Genomic DNA, 24,862 nt, shown 5'->3' with positions numbered 1-24,862 from the left:
GCTGCACTCATTTTCTCAGCTGGCACCTTGTGTTTTATTGTAGTTTTTGTTAGGTTTTTAAATGAGGCATTAAACTTAACAGAGGAATGCCATGGATTCATATTTCAGTGAATTTTAATAGAATAATCACTGGCAATTACTTGGCATATAAAAACTTCTCTGCAAATGCTAAGAATATTCATTGGTGTGATGGGTGGGAGTTTCAAGGCCCTGATGTGAACACAGTCTTTCACACCACTGGATGTCATCACGAGGAGCTTACCACCTCTGCGCTTCCTCCTGCCTCCACGGAAGCCCAATTCTTCAGCAGGAAGGTTGCAGTGGGCTCACTAGATCAGCTCCTGCCCCTGGACTGTGCCAATCTTTATGTGAACTCAGGGCTGTTCACCCTGCACTGCCAAAAAGGCTAAGCTCTCCACCTGCTTGGGACATTCTCCTACCTGCCTGGCCTCAATCGTGCCATGAGGCAGAACACACTCATCTCTTCTCTGGCCATCTGTGGAGGTAGAATGATTTTCTTGAGAGCAGAGACAGCTAAGCGTTTCTCTGTGTTCCCCTCCCTCCTAAGCTTCGTCCACTCTGGGATGGATGGCCCCACACTTGCTGACCCTTCCTGTGTCCCAACCCCTTTAATTATCTTCAGCTCCCTCTGATGCGCGGGACTCCCACCACCCTGGAGTCACACACAGGAAGGCCAGTTTTTGATTCCTTCCACCTCTTAAAGGACTCAGATGGACAAGGAATATCGTGACCGGGGGTAATTCTTGACACTTAATCTTCATGGGTATTGTGTCTGTGTCACCTTAACCTCTTCAACTGCCTCTCCCCAGAGCACCTTCTGTGTCAGCCCTGCTGGGCAGCCTTCTCGTGGGGCCGGTTTCTCAGCGGCAGACCCTAATCCTCTTACCACGGGACCGGGGGCAGGGTAAAGGGTGGGGGGTGTGGGCTGCTGTGCTCTAGTTTCTGTCCATTCCCCGGTGCTGGAGGGAGGGACCACAGCCTTGAAGGCGACTGGCTTTGGAGACAGCACTTTTTGAGGTGAGGCCTGGTGCAGGATGTCCACCTGCTCTGGACCTTCCCAAGACTGGGGACGAGGGAAGACCCTATTTCAAAAGTTTTGAGGAGGGCTGGCCAAACTTTGGAGTCGCTAGATAGCGCAATGGGTTAAGCACTCCGCCACGAACCAAAAGGTTGGTAGTTCAAACCCACCTAATGGCACCTTGGAAGAAAGGACTGGCGATCTGCTTTCAGAAGGTCACCAAAAACTAAACCAAACCCTGCTGTCAAGTCTAATCGGACTTATGGTGAACCCATAGGGCAGAGTAGAATTGCCCCATAAGGCTTCCAGGGTTATAATCATTACCGAAGCAGACGGCCCCATCTTTCCACAGAGTGCTTGGTGGGTTCGAACCACCGACCTTTCCGTTAGCTGCCGAGTGCTTACCACTGCGCCATCAGGGCTCCCATTGAGAACCCTAAGGAGCAGTTCTACACTGCACACATGGGGCTGCTATGAGTTGGAATCGACTCGATAGCAACTAGTTTGGCTTTATGGTTTTTGGCCAACCTTTGCCCAGGGAATAGGGCGAAGACCTGGGAACCTGGTCTTCAGGGCCGCACTTGAGATGAGGCTTCCCTGGATTGGCCACAGGAGTAGGGAGGCCAGTGGCAGAAGTTCAGCAAATAGTCTAGGTACCTCCTGCCTCCTGCCACTGAAACTTCTAGCTGCCCCACGGCTCCCTGGAAAACTACCCCAGATGATGAATAGGGTAGTCCGATCTGGAGAGGTTCCTGTTACCAAGGCCTCCTCCTTGTATGTATCCTTATCCTCAGGGCCTTTCCATGGCCTATGTGCACCCAGAGAACTAAAGAAGGGGCCGAGATTTCTTAGAAATGTGAGCTGAAACAGATTATCTCAGGTTGGAGTTTTCATACCCAAAAGCCTGCTAGGAGGAAGCTGGGTCCAGGACAGACAGGTAATTATGTGGTAGGGGGGACAATCGCCCAAGAAACCCAGGTGGGCAGTTTATCACCTCCCTCCTCCACCTCATCTCTCCCAGCACTGAAGACTCAGGGTGAAGGAGGGTGGCCCACAGACTGCTGTTGCTTGCAATCCTGAGGGTATCACGAGGCCAGATCTCTACCATGCCCTTTGGGGTGGAAGACAGATCCCAGGGCTGAGGTTTCTCCAGAGTAGCTGTTATGGATTGGCTTGTGTTCCCAAAAAATATGTGTTGTAAACCTTAACCTCTAAGCCTGTGGTTATAATTCCTTTTGGGAATGAGCTGTCTTTGTTATGTTAATGAGCAGGATTAGTGTAGGGTGTGTCTTGAGTCAGTCTCTTACAAGATATAAAAGGAGCAGATTCAGCAAGCCTAGTGGGGAAGAGGGATGCCAAGGCATATGGAGATCTCCAAGGAACCAGGAAACAGAAGCTGCAGAGACAAGGATTTTCCCCCAGAGCCAACAGAGAGAGAAAGCCTTCCTCTAGAGCGGCACCCTGAATTCATATTTCTAGCCTCCTGAATTGTGAGAAAATAAATTTCTGTTCCTTAAAGCTATCCATTTGTGGTATTTTGGTTATAGCAGCACTAGATAATTAAGACAGTGACCATGTAGATCGTGTACAACCACACAGCTCCAGAATGCAACACAAGCCCCACAAGGGCAGGGCCTTTGCCTGCTTTGTCTGCTGATATGCCCCAAGCCCCTAAAACAGTACCTGGCACATTGCTGTTAGCTGCCATGGAGTCAGCTCTGACCCATGGCGACCCCATCGATAACAGAGCAAAACACTGCCTGGTCCTGAACCATCTTCATGACCATGTATGTTTGAGTTCATTGTTGCCACTACTGTGTAGTGACTTCTAACCTAGAGGGCTTGTCTTCCAGCACTATATCCAACGATATAGGGTTTTTGTTGGTGAATTTTTGCGTTATCCAGGTGACACAATCTTGTTCGCTGAAAGTGAAAAGAACTTGAAGCACTTACTGATGAAGATAAAAGACCATAGCCTTCAGTATGGATTACACATTAACATAAAGAAAACAAAAATCCTCATAACTGGACCATTAAGCAACATCATGATAAACGGAGAAAAGATTGAGGTTATTCAAGCATCTCATTTTACGTGGATTCACCATCAACACCCACGGAAGCAGCAGTCGAGAAATCAAAGGATGCCTTGCATTGTGCAAATCTACTGCCAAAGACCTCTTTAAAGTATTCAAAAGCAGAGATGTCACCTTGAGGACTAAGGTATGTCTGACCCAAGCCATGGTGTTTTCAGTCGCTTCATATGCGTGCGAAAGCTGGACAGTGAACGAGAAAGACCGAGGAAGAGCTGATGCCTTCGAATTGTGATGTTGGTGAAGAATACTGAATATACCATGGGCTGCCAAAAGGGCAAACAAATCTGCTTGGAAGTACAACCAGAAGCAAGGGTGGCGAGACTACATCTCACATACTTTGGACATGTTATCAGGAGGGATCAGTCCCTGGAGAAGGACATCATGGTAGATAAAGTAGAGGGTCAGTGAAAAAGAGGAAGACCCTCAACGAGATGGATTGACAGAATGGCTGCAACAATGAGCTCAAGCACAGCAACAACTGTGAAGACGGCATAGCACCAGGCAGTATTTTGTTCTGTTGTGCACAGGGTCGCTATGAGTCCAAACTGACTCCACGGCACCTCACAACAACAACAACTTTTGGAAGTAGACTACCAGGCCTTTCTTCCTAGTCTGTTGTAGTCTAGAAGCTCCACTGAAACCTGTCCACCATGGGTGCTGCTGGTATTTGAGATCCTAGTGGCATAGCTTCTGGCGCCATAACAACATGCGAGTCGCCACAGAGGTGGTGGCCTGGCATAGAGTAAGCATTTCATAAATATTTGGCGAATGGATATGAATGCCCTCTGGAGTTGGGCAATGCAAAGGCCCTGGTTTTCTCTGCAGGAAGCAGGACACAGGGAAGCTAGACCTTGCTAAGCCTATGTATTGTTTTATTTTGAGCACATGCAATTGCAAATACCACGCAGAGCAACTCATATGCCTTGTAGAGTGCGAGCAGTCTGGGGAAGGTCTGGGCCAGGGTGGTAGCGGGGGAGGGCGCTCCAGGCTGCCCAGCCTCTGCTATTTTTGACACTCCATTAAATGGCTCCCACTGGGTCCCTTTCACTGCCTGGAGGCAAATCACTCCCAATCCCAGCCAAACAGTGTCATGAGGAGAAGTCACTCAGTCTCCTCCCACCCCCTTCCTTCCTCCCAAGAAATCTAATCCAGGCCCCTCTAGTTTCTATTGCAGACCCCCCAGCAGGGTACCTCGGATGACCTCACTTCTCTGGCCTTTTGCTTCACAGCCCCTCCCAGAGCCAGGCTCTGCGTGCTCATCAGCCCACTGCCCCTCCCGGCCTCCCTGAGGCATCGTCACCTCCAGTGAGGGCAGCGCTAAGAGCGTGGGCTCTAGAGACCTGCTGCCTGGTTCAAATCCTGGCTGGACCGCCGTGGACAAGTCACTCAACCCCTTTGCACCAGTTTCCTCATTTGTAAAGCATGGGGGTGGGGGGAGGCTAAGATAATATCCTCCCCTCAATAACAAATAACGCCAAACAGGTATTAAGCAGTTAATATCTGTCGAATTCTCTTCTAAGCGTTTTACCTGTATTGGTGTACTGAATCCTCACAAAACTCTATGAGGAAGTTACTATTATCACCCCCAATTTTACAACCAAGAAAACAGAGACACAGAGAGATTAAGTAACTTGCCCAAGGCTGCACAGCTAGCAAGTGACAAAGTTGTGATGAAAAAGCTAGGGAGTTAGGTGTTAACCCTTGTATGGTTGTTAGAAGGATTAAAGGTGTTTATGACAATGCCAGGAGCCCTGGTCGCAAAAGGTCAGCAGTTTGAATCTACCAGTGGTTCTGCAAAAGAAAAGACCGGTGATCTGCTCCCATAAAGATTTATAGCCTAGGAAACCCTATAGGGCAGTTCTGCTCTGTCCTATAGGGTTGCTATGAGTTGGAATCAACTCGATGGCACACATCAACAAAAATGACAATGCCTGGTTCAGAAAAAACCATCAGTAAGAATCAGCTGCTGCTATGAGTATTATAATCTCCTCCCACCCCAGCTCCTGGACGTCTATTTGGTCCTGGATGGTTACTCTGTTTACCGAAACAAGGCTCCCCGGGACCCCTGAACTCTCCCAAGCCCCCCTTTGCCCCACAGGGCACTGACCCTACTGGAGCCCTGAAAATAGAGCTAATACCATCTGTCCCTGACCTTGTTCTGTGTTTTCTAGTCAATAGTCTGCATGTCCTCTCTCCACGGATGGCTGGGGTATCAGGCTCATCTTAGCCCAGAAGTCCCCAGAGGGCAGAGAACACGGTGGTGTGAACTCGGCACGAAATGACACCGGTTTGGAGTGGCAGAGATGCCAGTGATGTCCTGGGGCCTGCCCAGGTGAAGGGAGATGCCAGCAGGTTTCCTTCCCCACCACTTGGCAGAAGTGATGAGCCTGACCAGTATGCAATTAACACAGTGAGTACTGGCAAGGGACAGGAAGACAGGGAAAGAACAAGAGAAGAACATGACCTTTTGACAAGCCTGGGTTCAAATCCTGGTGCAGCCCCCTAGGTGTATATCCTCAGACAAGTTATCTTATATGACCTCCCAGAGCCTGAGTTTCCTCGTCTACAACACAGAGTACTAATACCACCTTCACAGAGTTGTGTAAGGCAGACATGAAAGACTTTATGCAAAGCACACAGCACTGTGCTCTGCACATAGTAAGTGCTCCAAAAATGGTGGTCATTATCACTGTTTGGTTGTTCTAGTGTTTGGGGAGTCAGAAAGCCGTGGTCTTAGTTTCAATTTTCCTGCCAACTAACCATACAATCTTGAGCAAGTCACTTGTCTCTGAGCCTCATCTCTCCCCAATTCAAGATGAGGTCAGATCTGTGTGGTCTATACGGCTCATTAGAGCTTTGATTTCCTGTATTCTTTGACTCCAAATCATCTGTAGTCCTAGGATACTTGGATTTGGCCTGAAGCTCCCAGAAGGGCATTGTGGGCTTGCACCCCTGGGCTGAAGCCTACCTATTGTTGCTGTTGATAGTTGCTGTCGAGTCAGTTCTGACTCATGGCAACCCCATGTGTGCAGAGTAGAACTGTTCCATAGGGTTTTCAAGGCGGTGACTTTTCGGTAGCAGATCGCCAGTCCTCTCTTCTAAGGTACCTCTAGATGGGTCTGTAATGGATTGAACTGTGTCCCCCCAAAATATGTATCAATTTGGCTGGGCCATGATTCCCAGTATTCTGTGGTTGTCCTTCATTTTGTGATTATAATTTTATGTTAACAAGGGTTAGAGTGGGATTATAACACCACCCTTACTCAGGTCACCTCCCTGATCCAAGAAAAGAGAGTTTCCTTGGGGTGTAGCCTCCACTACCTTTTATCTCTCAAGAGATAAAAGGGAAGCAAGCAGAGAGTTGGGGACTTCATACCACCAAGAAAGCAGCACCAGGAGCAGAGTGCGTCCTTTGGACCCAGGGTCCCTGTGCCTGAGAAGCTCCTCGACCAGGGGAGGTTTGAGGACAAGGACCTTCTTCCAGAGCTGACAGAGAGAGAAAGGCTTCCCCTGGAGCTGACGCCTTGCTTTTAGACTGGTAACCTACTAGACTGTGAGAGAATAAATTTCTCTTTGTTAAAGCCATCCACTTGTGGTATTTCTGTTATGGCAGCACTAGATGACTAACACAGGGTCCTAACCACCAACCTTTGGCCTAGTCGTCCAGAGATTAACATTTTGCACCACACAGGGAGCACTAGAGCTTACCGAAGGGCCCAGAACAAACACTCTCCCAGAGAGTATGGTTACCACACCTCCCTCCCGCCCTAGCTGAGGGCAGACCAGGCTTGCAAGCTTTCTCGGAATGGAGACTTTATCCCTGCTCCCAAATCTACAAGACATAAAAAACAAAAAAACAAAAACTTGAATGTAGTTAAAGATGGAGTCAACACAACAAGGGAAAAGAAAGGCGAAGAAAAGCAAAACCACCCCAGCGTGAGGCCAAACTCGGCAGGGTCCCTCCCACATGATATATATATCCACCCTCCTGCAAGAGAAACAAGGCAGGGAGGAGGCTCTGGCTTGCTCCCCAGTGACACATGTTATGATGAGACAAGATCCCTTCATTATGCGTCCACTTAGTGCTCACTCAAACATGCCACAAAGTGGAAGTAATTAAGGAATCTGTATAAACCTCGGGGCAACCTTTCCAGTCCTCCTGCACACGGCCTCACACATGTGGGCACAAGCTAACGTCAGCCCTGGCTGCCCTGGGCTTTCCAAATTAAGATCTGATGGCAGCCTGTGTGCTGCTTTGTGCTGACATCCACCAAGGGGTATGTGAGCAGAGGGGACCAGCCCTGGGCCCTAACCAGCAGAGCCATGTAGGCTAGCAGAGGGCCAGGGCACGTGTCCAAACACCCATGGGCTTGGGCACTTCGCACTTGCTGCAGGGCAGAGGCAGCAGGAGAAGCTGGTTGCGGGTGGCCTTTGGGACACATGAAGACCATCCCCAAAACTCCTGCTTGGTGGCAAGTCATCATGGTACAGACACCAGTCAGCCTTACTGGGACTCTGTTCCCAGAGAGAATACGGAAGAAAGGAGTGCAAGGCTGAGAAAGTTCTTCAACATTCTGCTCCCCTCAAGGACCCTGCCTTCCCAGATGTGGTGAGCCTGGGTGCCAGAGAGGCCCAAGTCGGGAAGAAAGCAGAAAAAGCCTGGTTGGTCCTCCTTAGCCAGCAGGGCAAGAAACAGGCTCGCAGAGGATAGATGAGTTCCACAGCCACTTACTTTGGATTCCTCGCTCATTTGCTCACTCACTCAATTCATTCATTCGCCAAACCACTGTGCTAGGTGGTGGGAACAAGATGAGCCTACAGATAGGAAGAGAGGGTGTTTGAGCTTCAAAAAAGCAGACCTGTCTCCCGTCATCTCTAAACCAATATGGAAATAATGTGACCAATAACCGTGAAGCAACTGTGCTGGGTGCTGTGAATGATATAAAAGAAATATATGGTATGGTACTCTCCAAGGCACCCATTCTTTGACAAAGTGGGGACTTCAAACCCAGTGACCTCTCCATGCTGTGGGGCCTGGTGAGGGAGGCAGGCTGGCTGGACTGCCTCATCAACTCCTATAAGGGTAGGTTACCGGGATACCAACAAATTCTGCAGGCAAGGCTCCCTGGAGGGAGTACACAGGCTACGCACTCCTTGAAGGGAGGACAAAGTCTTGGTCATCTTTTACTCCAGTGTCAAGCATGGTTTTTGGCACCAGGTAAACATCCACTGATGGCTTACTGAATGAAAGAAAGAATGAATGAATGAATGAGTCATGTCATGCCCTGAGTGGTGAAGTTCGGGGAGGTGAGGGAGAAGGACATAAAATGGGATCCTTCAGTTGTCTCCTCTCTTCTCTGTTTTCTTCAAGCTCAGAAGAGTGAGGGCTCCCCCACAAAACACAAGCAAATCCCAGATCTCTCTCCCCGTTTGGCCCACCCACCCACCCATCAAAGAGCTGGGTGTTGAGGTTGGCAAAGACGGATCACCATGACAACAAGCTAGTACAAGAGCAGAGGCAGCACTGTGAACCTTGCTCCTCTTCCCCAGGAGCCTTGGAGGAAGCTAGCATTCCTGGCTTCCCTATGCAAAACCCACCTCCAGAGGATCCCTGGCGCTGTGCCCCACAGGGTAACCCAACCTGTGATCTGCAGACATTTTCAGATGGAGCTGGTGAGGGTGGTCTTCCAGCTGACATGTCTGAGGGATTCCTCTAAAGCCAGTCTGCAGCACAGGTGAAAAGTGAAAGTTCTTTCACCAACCCATTGGATAACAATTATGAACGAGTGCGGGTTAGGTGGAGATCATTAGGCTCAAACAATGTGGCGGACACATAAGGAAGCCATTACGCCAACAAAACTGCAAATGTAAAAATAGAGCCCCACATAGTTTCCTGGTTACCACATTCTAATTTTGATGGGTTTTCAGTGCCAGTAAAGTTTGGTTTTCTTTTGTCTCCTGCCATGCCCTGGTTCCCCGCGTGTATACTTACTGTGGGAGGAGATGGCTTGTTAAAATACCCAGTCCCCACCCCATGCCCCCACCAAGGCTTCCATGGACAAGCAAGGGTTGCTGCACAGTTTGCAGGGTCAAGGTGGCTCTAAGATCATGACTGCAGACCAGGCCCTGAGAGGGCTCACCAGGGCCCAGCTCGCAGGTGGAGGGGGACACAGACCACCTGTCTAGCAGGCAATAGGCAGGAATGGCACACCATCAGCGTCAAAGCGACATCAGCACTGGGCTGCATTCTAAGCCCCAGCCGCAGACAAACTCTTTGGAGAGTCTCAGGTTTGCCAAAAGCAAGTTTGGTGACTTTCTTGGGGCAAGTGTCCTTTATTCCCACAGGGCAGAGCTCGTTCTCTGAAGTGTGGAGTATCTCGTATCTCTGGTGTGGATCACAGCTACCCTCTAGATTTTTTTTTTGATGTTGCAAGAAAGTCAACATACATCCCTAAACCCTGCTGAGGGTTTAGGATGTGATCCACTTAGGACCTGAACTACGGTATACAGGCCCTCACTCACGCATTCATTCATTCAGAGATACCAGCTGAGCACCTGTAATGGACTGGGCTGAGGGTACACCTGGGAACAAGATAATGTCTCTGCCCTTAAGGAATATTACTGTATTCGTTTCAGAGGTCTTTTGGTCAATCTCACATTCTGGTTTCTGAGGTTCAGTTAACAGCATTAAGCACACCAGGTGCTATGTCACAACTACAGGCTGCCACAGGGAAGCTGACGCCCATGAGAGTGGCCTGTTGAAGGTGCCCTGGGAGAGGAAGCTGTCACCAGGCAGAGTTACCCAGATGGCTCTGGGCTGCCTCCGTGGTTCCCAGGTCCTGGCATTATGACCATAGCTTTGCTTGGAACCTGGCTCTTGGCTCTCACTTTCCTAGCATGCGACCTCCCTGTCAGGACCTCAGTAACTACTGCAGCCTGATAAACCCGGCACCCACTTGCCTTTTTCCTATCCTGATCCTAAATTGCTGCTGAACTGGGCAAACCAGCCTTGGGTTGAGTTAAGCATGGCAAAAACTCAACGTGCAATTCACAGGTTGATGTTTCATTGTCAAGAGCTGGACCCATTCGGCTGAGGCCATGTGGGCAGTGAGGAGAGTCCCAGTTCTCCAACCCCAGGAGCATGTCTTCCCCCCAAAGCACTTACCCATGCAGGAGAAGCTCTCCTCAATTCCACCAGTGGGGCTGGAGGAGCCATCGAGGGCCCAGCTGCTCTGGGGAAAAGGGCCAGGCTCCTGGTCTGCCTGCAGCCTGTGGAAGAGAGAAGGGGTGGTCACTCATGGTTGAGGTTATCTTGGCCTCAACGCCTCTCCATGAGACTAAAAACCCTCTGTGAGCTTGGGTATTCTCTCTGCTTCTGCCCTGCACCTCTCTGGCTGGGCCCTTCCTGATGAGTGTAAGCACTCCAGTGGGCGGCAGGGCTGCTATGGAAAGTTGGACCAGGCTGGGAGCTCCCGAGGGTACCGGGAGGCCTGATGCCTGTCACTCCTTGGCGTTCTTCTCATCCCTAGGAACAATGCATCACCCAAAGAGGGATCATCCACAGAGGGCAGAAGGATCCCTCAGTGACTCCAGACCCTTGGGCCTTTGTCCTGCCATGACCCCTGGCCTCAGGATGTGCATGTATGTCCAGCCGTGTGCCTACACACAGAGAAGAGGTTCCTGGGCAGCTGAGATCATGATTCCTGGCTGCACAGGGGTCATACTGGCCTCCTTGGGCATTCCCACAGTTCAGGCAGCTAGGAGGTCAGAGAGGGTGAAAAGGTGAGCTCATCTGGCGTCACAGTGACTCCTGGAGGGATAAGTCCCTGCTGGGCCAGTTGTGGCAGCAGGAAGGAAGGGTGAGGTCTCTGGGCACCAGCTCCCAACTGCACACAAACCTCTGAGCACAGCCCCAACCATGCAATTGGTCTTAGGAACAAAGGCCGTGGGAGCTTTTATTATAGGCAATCACCCTGGGCTCTTGGAGCTGGCCCGCCCACCCGTCCGCCTGCGCCTGCTGTCTCCAGCTAAATGGACCCTTTGGCAGCTTGGCTGAAGGGGGAGGGGGAGGCTGTGCAGGCTGGAGGGGAGTCTGATGGGCTGGTCCTGGGGAGGGGTGGGCAGGGCCAGAGGATCCTGTGAGGCTCCTGTGCCACCAAGATTTCTTTCTCTCTCTCTAGCTTTCGTTTTTCTAAACACCCAGATGGTTGAGACTTTGGGCTCAGCTCTGCCACTAACTCCCCATGTAACTCAGAGCAAACCTCTTTCCCTCTCTTGGCCTCACTTGCATCGGGAGGTGGAATAGATGACCTCCAGAGCCAGGTCAGTCTGACAGTCTAGGGCTGTGTGACCTGTTTGCTGTGACTGCACAGCTCTTTCTAAGCCACTGAGGCAGGGTTGAGCCCCTGAGTGTCTGTGGACCCCTCGGCTGGGTGCTGGGGATGGGTGGGGTGGAGTGTGCTCAGGGACAGTGGGAACATTCTCCTGCGGAGAGCTCACGGGATGGGGGCACTCACCATGTACTACAGTCAATTAGATGCCCACGTACATAAGTACCAAGGGGACAAACAACAACTGGAGCTGGGGCTTCTTGAAAGCAATGAGTGTGGGCTTGGAGTTTTGAAGTAAGATGCAGCATATTTAGTGAGAAGGTAGTAGGACACTCTCCCGGGAGAAGGGAGGTTCTGTGTAGAGTGTACCGAGTGTTTCTCGGGTAAGGTAACACACGTAAGGAGCTCAGCACAGCAGGCGCACAGTGACCAGTATTAGAAGTAGTGTTGTTGCTGTTAGGTGCTGTGGAGTCAGTTGTTGACCCATAGCGACCCCATGTGACATGCAGAACTGCCCCATAGGGATTTCTAGGCTGTAATCTTCATGGGACTAAGGAGCCCTGCTCAGTGGCTGAGTGCTCGGCTGCTAACCGAAAGGTTGGTGGTGAGAACCCGCCAGCCGCTCTGCAGGAGAAAGATGTGGCAGCCTGTTTCCGTAAAGATTACAGCCTTGGAAACCCTATAGGGCAGTTTTACTCTGTCCTATAGGGTCACAATAAGTTGGAATCAACTCGACGGTAACTGGTTTTCATATTTACGGGAGCAGATCGCCAGCTCTTTTCCCCAGGGAGCGGCTGGGTGCATTTGAACTGCCAACCTCTTGGTTAGTAGCCTATCGCTTAGAAGTAAAAGCAGTTTGCTGTCGTGACTGTTGCTGCCATTATTATGATGCACGGAGGGGGGGGGGTGGCCTAGTTGTGTCAGCCATACGGGAACTCCAACCCTAGGAACATCGAGAAGGCAGTCTTTAACTCTCTAGCCTCGGTCTGCTCTGCGTGTTTATTCATACCCTCCTCCAGCAGAAGACTTCACAAACAAGGTGGGTCGGCCAGGACGCCCACCTCCCTAAACACAGCCAGACCACATGTTTCCCATCGCCTCCCAGCCATCAGGGACATACTGCCTGTGCTGGAAGTCAGAGAGAGGTTGAAGCAGATAGAAGAAAACCATGGCGGTGGCACCAATAACCCCACAATGCCGACACCATTAACCCTACCCCCTCACTGAAGTCCTACTAAAGGTCTGCTCAAGGAGGGAAGGACAGAACTGCCAAGGAAAGAAAACACATGGCACTTAGAAAATAGCAGGTACAGCCATGGAGAAGCTGCGGTAGCCCTTTTCCAGGAAAGCACAGAAAATGAGGCTGAGGATCTGAGGGAAATGATGGGTGAGACCAGAGGCTTGGAGAGCAGACCGAGGGGCATGTGGGCCTTTTTGGGTGCAGTACGCAGGGGTACCCAGAAGGAGTGGTGGATGGCTCAGAGGAGAGGTGGAAGCTGAGCTTCACTGGGCAGGACCATATCCAGACCCTTGAAAAGAGATGGGGGGTGGGGATGGCTGGCAGATGCACTCTCTGGAGGAGCAGGTCAGGCCCCAGCAGGCTGGAGGCGGGAGAGAACATGGCAATCTCTGCTTCTGTTCCACTGAGCCTTTGCAGAGGCCAAGGTACCAGGGAGGGGGCAGACTTCCAGGAAAATGGGATGTCTATGGCTTCTAGGCAGCAGATGGCACCTCCTTGGCTAGGAGGCTTGACAGGGTGGCCCAGCTTGGCCCTAGGCAGAGCTGCCTATGGCAGCAGCTCCAGGCCTGGTTGGGGGTGCTGGGCTCCCACCCGTCTCCCTGCAACGTCTGGTCTCACAGTGTCTTTAGTCCTAACTTACCCTTGTCTAAGCCATGACCCTACCTGCAACCCTAATCCAAAGCCTGAAAAGGGCAGGGCCTAGGAGGTGGGGTAAAGAAAATCCCCAATGAGACGGTGGGACACATTCCCATTTCTGCTTAAAATGCAAACATGCAAGAAGTATTTGTTGAATTAAGGAGACATTACGCTGAGATGTTCAGAGGAAAAAGCTCTGACCTCTTTGGAAAAATATCAGGTTCTAAATATGCCAGGGGACTTGTAGGGTGGATAACGGAAAAGCTTAAACAGTTTGATGCCGAAACACTTTTACCCAAAGAATGAATTCAAAATGAAGGAAATCAGGTAGGAGAAGAAAGTCAGAGTCATCAGGGAAGCATTTTACTAAGAGGAAAAAGGCCATTCAGAGGAAGGCCTGCCCTATATTTCTGCTTCCTTGAGTTCTCTCATCAGCCTCAGAATCTAAGTGAAGAAGGTCACAAGGGACAGAAGTGAGCTGCCCTTCAGGAAAAGGGGCACGGGCACACTTTATGGGCAGTACAGTCACGCTGAACACATGCTTTGAGAGCCTGGGATGACCCAGGCAAGAGCTTGCTTTGGTCATGGAGTCAGCTAGAATTCTTCCAGTAACGGGGAGCTCACGACCTTACATTCAATTTGTAAACCTCTTTAGTTGTTGGAAAGTTCTTCCTGTTGAGCCTCAAATCTGTCTCAAACTAGCTTCTAACCACCATGATGCTGACTCAGTTCTCTGGAGCTGCACCAAGTAAATCTAATTCATCTTACAACATGACAGCCCTTCAAATATTTGAAAACTGTTCTCAGATCCTCCCCAAGCCTTCCTCTTCCAAAACAAACTTGTTCAGTTCCTTTAATCATTCTTACAACACCTTTTCTGGATCCCTCATCAACCTGTCAGCCCTTCTCTAAATGTGTTTTTGTGTGTCATTGTCCTTTTAAAACATAGTGTTTCTAACAGAATGTAACACTCTAAATGAGGCCTTAGCTCCTGTAGACTACAGTGGGACTATTACCTTCCTTGTCCGGGACCCCAGATGTCTGTTACTGTAGTAGAAGTTAGTGTTAGATGTTTCAGAGGCCAAGTCACGCTGTTGCTTCTCGCAAAGGTTAAAGCTCCTAGTGTTTTGTTTTTTCCTTACTCAGGCCACTGTGAGGCCTCAGAGACCCCCAGTGTCCCGAGAGCAATGCAAAGCATTTCTACACGCAAATGTGAGTGCTAGTCTCCTCCTGCGTTAGCATAACAAAAACTAAAAAGCATGGAGAGTTTAGTCGGGAAGGTGCTTAATTTGCACTTGGGCATGTCTTAGCCGGGTAATAATTAGTCATTGAAATTTAGTTTACTTAATGTGGTCATTTTAATAACGAGTTACATTTTTCTTTAAAAAAGCCTAGCTGACTGAAGTGTTTGTTTTTCGCAGCACTTGATTTGCCATTTCTGAAGGAGGCTGGAGAGACTGGCTTGTTGACTGTGTTGTACTGAATACTGCCCCGCCACCACCGTCCAGGGCGGCAACATCTATCTATCCATTCAAGAAGCATTAATGATGGCCCTGGCTGTGCCAGGCACATATACAAATATGCATAAAGAAATATGATAACTGGACAAAGAGAGGGAGAGGGAGAGAGAGCATGTGTAGCATGTGTTACTGTATCATTACGGGAGCGCCTAAGAGGAACATTTAATGTTTTGCTCACGTGAACTGTACTATGAACTGCGGTGCCCAAGCATTAGCCTAACTCACTGTGGTGGCAAACATCCCAGGTGAGTTCTGCCAGACAGACCTACCTCCTCCCTCTGCACATAAGTATCCACAATACCAGAATGTGCTCATTTCTCAGAGAGCAGCAGAAGAAACTCTTCAACATATCTGTGCCCAAGCTTCTGTTGCTGAGTAAATTTCTGGGGGGTGCCCTCCTTTTGAGCCTCTGCTTGTGGTGGAGTCCCCAGAGATTGGACCCAGGTTCCCCTTTTATGTTCCCAATGCCATCTTAGCTCTCCAAAGCCCCAACTTAGCAGGCCTCATCTTGTCTAACTTGTCCACCCTGGGACCCTGGTCTCCTCTACTTGCGCCCTTTGCCCAGCTTCTCATCATCAAGGCCCCTCTCCTCTCTGGCTTGCCCCTGGGTCCCAGCACCAATCTCCCCTCCTCCCTCCCTGCCTGCTCCTCGCAGCTCACCTGTACTGGAAGGGGGCCACTGTGGCTGTGACTGGTTGACTCTGCTGATGAACGGAAGAGAAGCTAATGGTCCCTGGGGCCGGGGAGGGCCGTTTGCTCTGCACTGGGCTGCTGACTGGAGAAGAAGCCCCAGAAGCGGCCCCCTCATCATGCTCTAAGGGCCTGGGGATCCCAGAACTTCTGAAGTTTACATCTTTTTGGTCTTTTCCTGGGCAGTTAGGAGGCTTTCGACCTATAGGAGCTGCTGGTATTTGGGTTTCTCCATGAGAGCTTGTGCGGGATGGGCTCCTGCCCCGGGCCTGGCAGATCGGAATCCCTTCCTGGGCCTTCTTCTTCTTGCCCTGGCTGCTCTGTGTCTCCCCAGCTCTTCTGGGCCCAGCCCAGCTGGGGAGGGCTGCTTTCGGGGTTACCCTGGGGCTGCTCCATGGGGAGCCAGAGAGGCCTTCACCACCCTCAGCTGACTCCCTCACTGCCCCAGCAGCCTTGGGGGAGCCTCTGCCCCGAGAGGCCCGAGGAGAGGAGTTTCTGGAAGGGCCTGCTGCCTTGCCCAGTCTTGGGGAGGCCGCTCGCTGGGGGCTGAGGGCCAGGCCAGCCTGGCGCGGCCGCAGCTGGGGAGAAGCGCCCGGTGTATGAATCCTGGTCTGGGAAGAAGCTCGGGGCACAGGGATGGAGGAGGCATAGTGGGGGCGGCTGGCAGAGTTCACATTGGCCATCCCATTCATGGTCAGCAAGGCCAAAGACAAGGATTACTGTCCTGCAGAGAGAGAGGAGAGAAGAAAACCATTAGGCATGGCTAGCCTGTGGCTTGTCCTTTACTACCAGCAGCCGTTTACATGAAGCCCTTTACATGAATCAGTGCCCAAGCTCCTGTCCCTGGGCATATAAAGATGACGTGGGGAGACATGAGCACAGGCTGGGCATCGGGACTCCTGGGTTTACAACCCGACGTGGTCACTGGCTGCCTGCCCAACTCTGGGCACATCCCTTTACCTCTTTGCTCTGAAAGCCCGTTGTGAGGCTCAGATGCAAGCACATAGGTGAGCGTGCTGTGTAAAATGCAATGCTCTGTACAATGGGGGGAGCCCTGGTGGCACAGTGGTTAAGAGCTGCGGCATGCTACAAGGTCGGCAGTTTGAATCCACTAGCCACTCCTCGGAAACTCTATGGGGCAGCTCTACTCTGTCCTACAGGGTCACTATGAGTCAGAACTCGACAGCAATGGGTTGGATTAGGTACAACAGGGTAGTGTAACTTTCCTTGATTCCTTTCCTGTCCCTTTATGGGTGATAGACTCTCCTTCCTGCAGGCCCCTCCCTCTTTCATTGTTCCCTGACTCCAGAATGCCGGAGCACACACACAGTAAATAAACTCCCTTAATCCTCATCTCCCCTCCACTGGCCATTTTACCTGACTCCTGTCTCCCCACCCCCCATTGTCACCTCCCTCACACCCCTCACCTGTTGCCATTGAGTAGATTCCGACTCATGTCGACGACCCATTCCGACTCATGTCGACCCTACAGGACAGAGTAGTACTGCCCCATAGGGTTTCCAAGGAGTGGCTGGTGGATTTCAACTGCCAATCATTTGGTCAGCGGCCAAGTTCTTAAGCACTATGCTCCCAGGGCCACCTCTCTAGCGGAGTATAATATTCTTCCGCATCTCACTGTGCCCTAAGTTGGGGGTCCAATCACAACTCTCCCCAATCATAAGCCCCTCTCTTTGAGACTGCTACCACCTGGCTCATACCATTCTCTGGTCGTCCTCATTGATGCCATCTCTCCTGGTCTCCCCCACCTCCCCACAGTCACCCTACCCCCACAGTCGCTGGAGATTGGGCACCTGGCTCACAGCCTTCCTCTCCTGCTCGTTCCTTACCCACCTCCTGCTCTTGCAAAACAGACCTCTATCACCTCCTGACAGCTCTCCTCTAGTATCAGAGACGGAGTCTCCACCTATCGTTCAAGGGAGACTTCTATTCCTGCACCCCGTGCCCCAAGACTTCACACCTTCTCTTTTAGGACCTTGTTCCATTAATTATCCCATCTCTCTCCTGTATCTTCAACGTCTCCCCTTCCACCAGCCTCCTCTTCCTGCCATGTTAATTAATGAATTAATGGCTCCATTAATCACTTTCATTTCAAAGGGAATTTGAGGCAGTTTACAAAGAACATGTAATCAATTCCAGATAAACAGTTAAATGTAAAAAAATGAAATCATAAAAGAATTTGAAGAGCATATGCATGAATGTTTCTGTAATTCTGTGGTGGGAAAGCCCTTTCTAAACACCAGAGCAAAGGCAGAAATCATAAAAGAAAACACTGATAGGTCTGAGCGCATAAAAGTTAAAAACTCTGTGTGAACAAAAAACCCTTACAAAAGGTTCAAGGCATCAATGAACTATAAAAATACTTGCAACATGTATGAGAGACAAGAAGCAAATACCTTTACACATAGGAGCTATAATAAAAAGCAAGAATACAAAGCAAACACCTAGTGAGAGGAAAGACAAAAGACTCGAACAGGAAATTCAGGAAATAACTATAATTAGTCAAAAAAGTAAACAGCAAAAGGCTTCATTAGCAATCAAAGAAATGCAAATTAAATAACAATGGGCTATCGGTTGGTGCTATCACATTTACCATTTAAAAAAAAAATTATACTATCCCGTATTGGTAAGAGTACAGGGCCCTGATACGTTGCCACACCTAGAAATCTGTCCTGGGGAAATGATTAAAGATGGAGGCAAAGATTTAGGTACAAGGAAAATACCCAAATTGATTCTCGAAGAGTAAACTGGAGTTGGATGAAGATGGGGACAAAGGACACTCTAGACAGAGAAAATAGAAACAGAAGTGTGGCCAGCCCACCCCAAACCACTGGGATACCTGGAAAGTTGTCAGCAACAACGGGATTGTTTATGGCTTTTGCTGACCTCTCCTTGGCCTTTGACTCTGTGGTCCCGCATCACTTACAGGCTAGACTATAAGAAGTCAGGGTAGACCCCTGAGCACTGATGGATTTACAAAACTACAGCTTGAAATGGCCCAGGGCTTATAGGATTGCTCTACTGACAGATGAAATAATTTCCATGAGAAAGAACAGTCCTCTGGCCCCCTCCCCTTCCCTCTAATTTGTACTTTAATGACTGGGATACCACTATTGGATGAGCTGGAGTCCCTGGGTGGCGCAGTTAATATGTGGGCTGCTACCTAAAGGTTGGAGGTTCAAGTTTACTCAGAGGTGCCTCAGAAGAAAGCCCTGACAATCTAATTCTGAAAAATCAGGCCCTGAAAACTCTGTGGAGCACAGTTCTACCCTGACACACGTGGGGTCGCCATGAACTGGAATCAGCTTGATGGCCACTGGCTTAATGCAACCTCTCCCTCCCCAGCAGAGAAGGGTGGCAAAGGCACGTGCGTATGTTCAGGGGACCACAAGCAGCTTGCTTCCCGCCCCCCTTCCGGCCAGGGGCTGCCCCTCACCTGGACCTAGAGGATAATATGCAAGGATTGCCTGACTCCTACTCCCTTCCCCATCCATGGTACCCACCAGGCCACAGACTGAAGGGCCACTGTGTCACCCTTTGCCTGCCCCCGGCCCCATCATATCAAGGACAGCCCCACACGAGGGACCGGGAAGTACCATCATAAATGGATCTCAGAGGGTGCCAAGGAGGTACTACCTGCAACAGTGAGAACTGAGTAAAGTATTTCACCTCTCCATGCCCAGTCTGCAAAATGAGGGTAGGATCAATCCCAGAATCTGCAGTCAGGTGGAGAAACAGGGAGTTTTTCAGACAAGAAAACACCATGCTTTAGCCTGCTTTCAGGTCCTGCACTCAGCCTTCTCCCCTACTAGAGGTGAGGGTGGGCTTACTCTGTCATCCTTCCTCCCCCATCCACTCCTCTAGTGATAGGCCACAAGTATCTGTGACAATGCTGAGCAGGACCAGAGGCTCACGTGTGGGCCTGCTCATGTGGGGCCTGAGCTGCTGACTTTGGCCTCCAGCACAGAGCTGGACCATGCATCAACCAGCTAAGTGAACCAGCTGGCCACTCAGAGGAGGGCCTTGAACACCCTGCAGCCATGCCCTGGGGCCTTTGGCATTCCTAGGTCAGCTCTCCCGTGCCGGTGCAGTGCCACACGGCCCCACCTCTGCTTCTCCGCTCAACCCCAGCGCCCACCAACTCCCAGTGTGGGGACCAAAGCCAATGAGGCCCCTCAGACCACCCCCCAGGAGCTACACTGTTAGAGAACCCATAACAGCATCTCGGTTCACCTGCGTCTCTCCTGGGGGCCGCTCTTCCACCAGGGTGTGCTGCCCAGGGTCCCCCAGGGGCCCAACTCACCCACATGGTCCTGATGCACCCCCAGCTCCCAGCTCTGCCTGGACAGGCCTGCACCTCAGGCTCAGCCGCCTAGTCCCTACAGCTAGGGCTGGCCAGGTTTCCAACCCTGAGGCCACTTCTCTCTCACTTGCTAATGGAGCAGACGCAGTTGCTTTTACTCCATCATCATTTTTTCAAACGCTCAATGGGAAGAAGATTTAAAAACATCCCGTGATAGGTCACAGGAGCCCCATCCCGCCCTCTCCACCGCAGTTGGGGCCCTGCTCTCTCCTGCCCAGAGGACAGCCTCACCTAGACAGGGGCAGGACGGGCGTGGGGTGTGACAACCCTGCCCTGGGTGGAGGCCTGGGAGAATGAGGCCACACTTGCGGAAGTGGAAGATAGCCCCCCAAATAAAGTGGGAAAGGGGCACAAAGAGCTTTCCAGGTTTGCTGTCAGATAAGAATCCATAGACACTCAGCATCTTAAGAGCTGAAAGGGGTCTCATAGGACAGCCAGCACACCCCTCTGCCCTAGACGTGGTCACATATCTCCCTTTTGTTGAGACTGTATTTTAATCCTCACAAGGTAGGTTTTATTATGCCATTTCACAGATAAGGAAAATGACTCTGAGGAAGTTAAGTGAGCTTCCCAAGGGCACACACGAGTGGACAGTGGTGGGGCTGTGATCCAAATACAGGTAGGGAGGACTCTGAGGCCCAAGCGTGGACCCCTTGGCCACAGCAACCAAATGCATGTCCAGCCTCAAGCCTGGACGCTCCAGCCTTCATGGTCCCCTGAGTTGGAGGAACAGGAAAGGGGAGGCTAAGCCCGGTTTTTGGATTTTGAAAACCAGAAGAGAAAAAAATCAGGCACAGGCAGCTATGGGGAGGCCTCTCTTCACCTCCTCAACACTCCCAGATCTAGCCAATTTCCCTGTGCCGCTCATATCCCATTTGCCTTAGCAGTCCTGGGGCCCAGGGTGGTGCCGGAGCATTGCGGTGGGTGAGACTGTAGGCAGCATGAATGGGGGGGGGGGGGGCGGGAGGAGGTAGCACACCTGGGATTCAAGAGGAAGACTCTGGGGCTACTGGGAGCTGGGGGGTGGGTGTAGAAGGAAGAGGAGAGAATGTCCGTGGGGGATTGGCCTCGCAGCTGAGACCCATGGGCACTCAGCCTCTAAAGCTCAAGGGTGAGGCCCCTGCCCAGGCGATCTCTCCCAGGCCCTAGTCAGATGCCTGTTGGCCACGGTACCCAATCTGCATTCTTAATGGGCCAAATGATTTGGGAGACTTCATCCTTGCTCTGGGGCACAGTGACTCCTTCTCAAAATGAAGATGATTCTTTCTGCCGCCATGCTCCCACAGCCTCATGTCCTGAGCAGGCTGAATAAGGTAACGTCTGGAGAATGTTTGGCCTCCCGCGATGAGCAGGGTTGGCTGTAATGGTCCCCAAACTCCTGGCTCTATTAGAGGGAAATGTCCCAGAGAAGCAGGACAGTCTATCTCTCTTTTGGACAGGGCTCTGTTCAAGCCAAAGAGCTTGGTTCTCAGTACTGATTACCCTTTGTGATACCTTCACAATGTGTCAAGGACAGAAGTTTGGGGGTGGAGCTGGGAATGGAACCAAGGAGTCCAGTTCTTACGTGACCATGCACGTGTGTGCGTGCATGTTGTGTGTATATGTGCGTGTGTGTGTGTGTATACGTGTGCATAGATCGGGGATTCTACCAGATCTGCTACCTCCAAGCATACTCTTTGTTCCTCTTCCTTCTAAGCATCTCGAACTGAAATTTCACTTAACCATTGTGAACAGATTCAGAAACAGGGTCTCAAGTGCTCCTTAGTTCCTTCATCCTAGGATCCCTGTCTTCAATAAGTTACATTAGAGAGTTATTATTGTCATTGTGTGCCGTCGAGTTGATTCTGAGGGTAGAACTGTCCCCATAGGGTTTTCTTGGCTGTAATCCTTGTTGTTGTTGTTGTTGTTGTTAGGTGCCGTTGAGTCAGTTCTGACTCATAGTGATCCTGTGCACAACAGAAGGAAACACTGCCCGGTCCTGCGCCATCCTTACAATCGTTGTTCTGCTTGACCCCATCGCTGCAGCCACTGTGTCAATCCACCGCATTGAGGGTCTTCCTCTTTTCTGCTGACCCTGTACTTTGCCAAGCATGATATCCTTCTCCAGAGACTGATCCCTCCTGACAACATGTCCAAAGCATGTAAGACGTAGTCCCGCCATCCTTGCTTCTAAGGAGCATTCTGGTTGTACTTCCAAGACAGATTTATTCATTCTTCTGGCAGTCCACGGTATATTCAATATTCTTCGCCAACACCACAATTCAAAGGCATCAATTCTTCTTTGGTCTTCCTTATTCATTGTCTAGCTTCTACATGCATGTGATGCGATTGAAAATACCATGGCTTGGGTCAGGTGCACCTTAGTCTTCCAGGTGACATCTTTGCTCTTCAACACTTTAAAGAGGTTCTTTGCAGCTGATTTACCCAATGCAATGCGTCTTTTGATTTCTTGACTGCTGCTTCCATGGGTCTTGATTGTGGATCCAAGTAAAATGAAGTCCTTGACAACTTCAATCTTTTCTCCATTTATCATGATGTTGCTCATTGGTCCAGTTGTGAGGATTTTTGTTTTCTTTATGTTGAGGTGCAATCCATACTGAAGGCTGTGGTCTTTGACCTTCATTAGTAAGTGCTTCAACTCCTCTTCACTTTCAGCAAGCAACGTTGTGTCATCTGCATAACTCAGGTTGTTAATGAGTCTTCCTCCAATCCTGATGCCCCGTTCTTCTTCGTATAGTCCAGCTTCTCAGATTATTTGCTCAGCATACAGATTGAATAGGTATGGTGAAAGAATACAACCCTGACACACACCTTCCCTGACTTTAAACCAATCAGTATCCCCTTGTTCTGTCCGAACAACTGCCTCTTGATCTATGTAAAGGTTCCTCATGAGCACAATTAAGTGTTCTGGAATTTCCATCGCAATGTTACCCATAATTTGTTATGATCCACACAGTTGAATGCCTTTGCATAGTCAATAAAACACAGGTAAACTTCCTTCTGGTAGTCTCTGCTTTCAGCCAGGATCCATCTGACATCAGCAATGATATCCCTGGTTCCACGTCCTCTTCTGAATCCAGCCTGAATTTCTGGCAGTTCCCTGTTGATACACTGCTACAGCCATTTTTGAATGATCCTCAGCAAAATTTTGCTTGCATGTGATATTAATGATATTGTTCAATAATTTCCACATTCAGTTGGATCACCTTTCTTGGGAATAGGCATAAATATGGATCTCTTCTAGTCAGTTGGCCAGGAAGCTGTCTTCCATATTTCTTGGCATAGACGAGTGAGCACCTCCAGCGCTGCATCTGTTTGTTGAAACATCTCAATTGATATTCCATCAATTCCTAGAGCCTTGTTTTTCACCAATAGCTTCAGAGCAGGTTGGACTTTTTCCTTCAGTACCATCGGTTCCTGATCATATGCTACCTCTTGAAATGGTTGAACATCAACTCATTCTTTTTGGTGTAATGACTCTCTGTATTCCTTCCATCTTCTTTTGATGCTTCCTGCATCATTTAATATTTTCCCCATAGAATCCTTCACTATTGCAACTTGAGGCTTGAATTTTTTCTTCAGTTCTTTCAGCTTGAGAAACGCCAAGCGTGTTCTTCCCTTTTGGTTTTCCATCTCCAGCTCTTTGCACATGTCATTGTAGTACTTTACTTTGTCTTCTTGAGCTGCCCTTTGAAATCTTCTGTTCAGTTATTTTACTTCATCAATTCTTCCTTTTGCTTTAGCTGCTCGACATTTGAGAGCAAATTTCAGAGTCTCCTCCGACATCCGTCTTGGTCTTTTCTTTCTTTCCTGTCTTTTCAGTGACCTCTTGCTTTCTTCATGTATGATGTCCTTGGTGTCAGTCCACAACTCATCTGGTCTTCGGTCACCAGTGTTCAATGCATCAAATGCTGTAATCTTTACAGGAGCAGATTGCCAAGTTCTTTCTTCCACAGAGCAGCTGATGGGTTCGAACCACCAACCTTCAGTTAACAGCCAAGCACTTAACCATTGTGCAACCAGGGCTCCTTCATTAGAGAGTTAGTACTCCCCATTACCAAAGATAATTGCACTTACAAAATGATTCACGGGAGGATCCCTTTGCCCAACAACCACACAGCTTGGCTGAGCACCTTCCACGTGCCAGGTGCTAGGGCAATCATGAAGGCTGAGACTCAGGTTCTGCTCTCATGGAGCTAACAATCTGGCGGGGAAGAAACACACCCACACTCATTGCAAGCAGCTTGTGTGATGTGCGTTGAGAGAATACTACGGGGATGTGTGTGTCAGTCTTTCAGTGAGGCGAGATCTGGAAAGGCTTCAAGGAAGAGGCAGCAGCAGGGTCAGGGGCTTGGTGGTTTGAGGTGTCTCAGAACTGTGGATTTGATGATTAAACTCCCAACCTTCTTTGCGTGATGTGGTGGTTAGAGAATAAACTCCCAGAGCCAAAGTGCCTAAGTTCAAAGCTTGGCTCCGCTACTTGCTAATGGTTTGACCTTAGGCAAATCCCATAAACTCTGGCTTTCTTCATCTGTAACATGAGGCTGAGACTAGGACCTACCACACAGGGTTACTGTGAAAAGCAAATTACCGTCATGCGTCACTTAACGTCCACAATACGTTCTGTGAAATAGGACGTTATGCGATTTGCATCTTGTGGGAACACCATATTATATACCACATAGCGTTCACCTGGAGGCACGGCTGGTGGAAGTGATCTTTGACCTGGGTGGACAGCATATCCCTCATGTTGAATATGTGTCACAGATCATTCTCTGTGTGAGTCAGGTGGACCCCAAAGTTGAGGCCAAAATCTTGATATTTGGGTGGCCTTATTACCAGAAGGATGTAGCCAAGATGATCATGAACTTGGCCAAGTATTACCACCAGCACCCCGGTATGAAGTTCAGAGAAGGGCTTTGCCCTGGAAGCT

At 50.0% G+C, this 24,862-nt stretch overlaps 1 protein-coding gene across 6 annotated transcripts in view; it reads right to left on the bottom strand.

Moving 5' to 3' along the window:
- NAV1 (neuron navigator 1) overlaps window positions 1-24,862 on the bottom strand; it is a 324,330-nt gene that overhangs the window by 203,113 nt on the left and 96,355 nt on the right. For all 6 annotated transcript variants that reach the window (XM_049858267.1, XM_049858270.1, XM_049858271.1 and 3 more), the window contains exons 2-3: window positions 15,519-16,272; window positions 10,298-10,401 (exon numbers count right to left, since the gene is read on the bottom strand). In XM_049858267.1, the coding sequence (XP_049714224.1) occupies window positions 10,298-10,401; window positions 15,519-16,240 (826 nt within the window). In that variant the 5' untranslated portion in view covers window positions 16,241-16,272. The remainder of the gene's footprint in view (window positions 1-10,297; window positions 10,402-15,518; window positions 16,273-24,862) is intronic.

Source organism: Elephas maximus, chromosome 18, assembly GCF_024166365.1.
Source record: "Elephas maximus indicus isolate mEleMax1 chromosome 18, mEleMax1 primary haplotype, whole genome shotgun sequence".
In the NCBI taxonomy this organism is placed as follows: Eukaryota; Metazoa; Chordata; class Mammalia; order Proboscidea; family Elephantidae; genus Elephas; species Elephas maximus.
The sequence above is the reverse complement of the archived record's forward strand: the minus strand, read 5'-3'. Positions and strand labels throughout refer to the sequence as shown.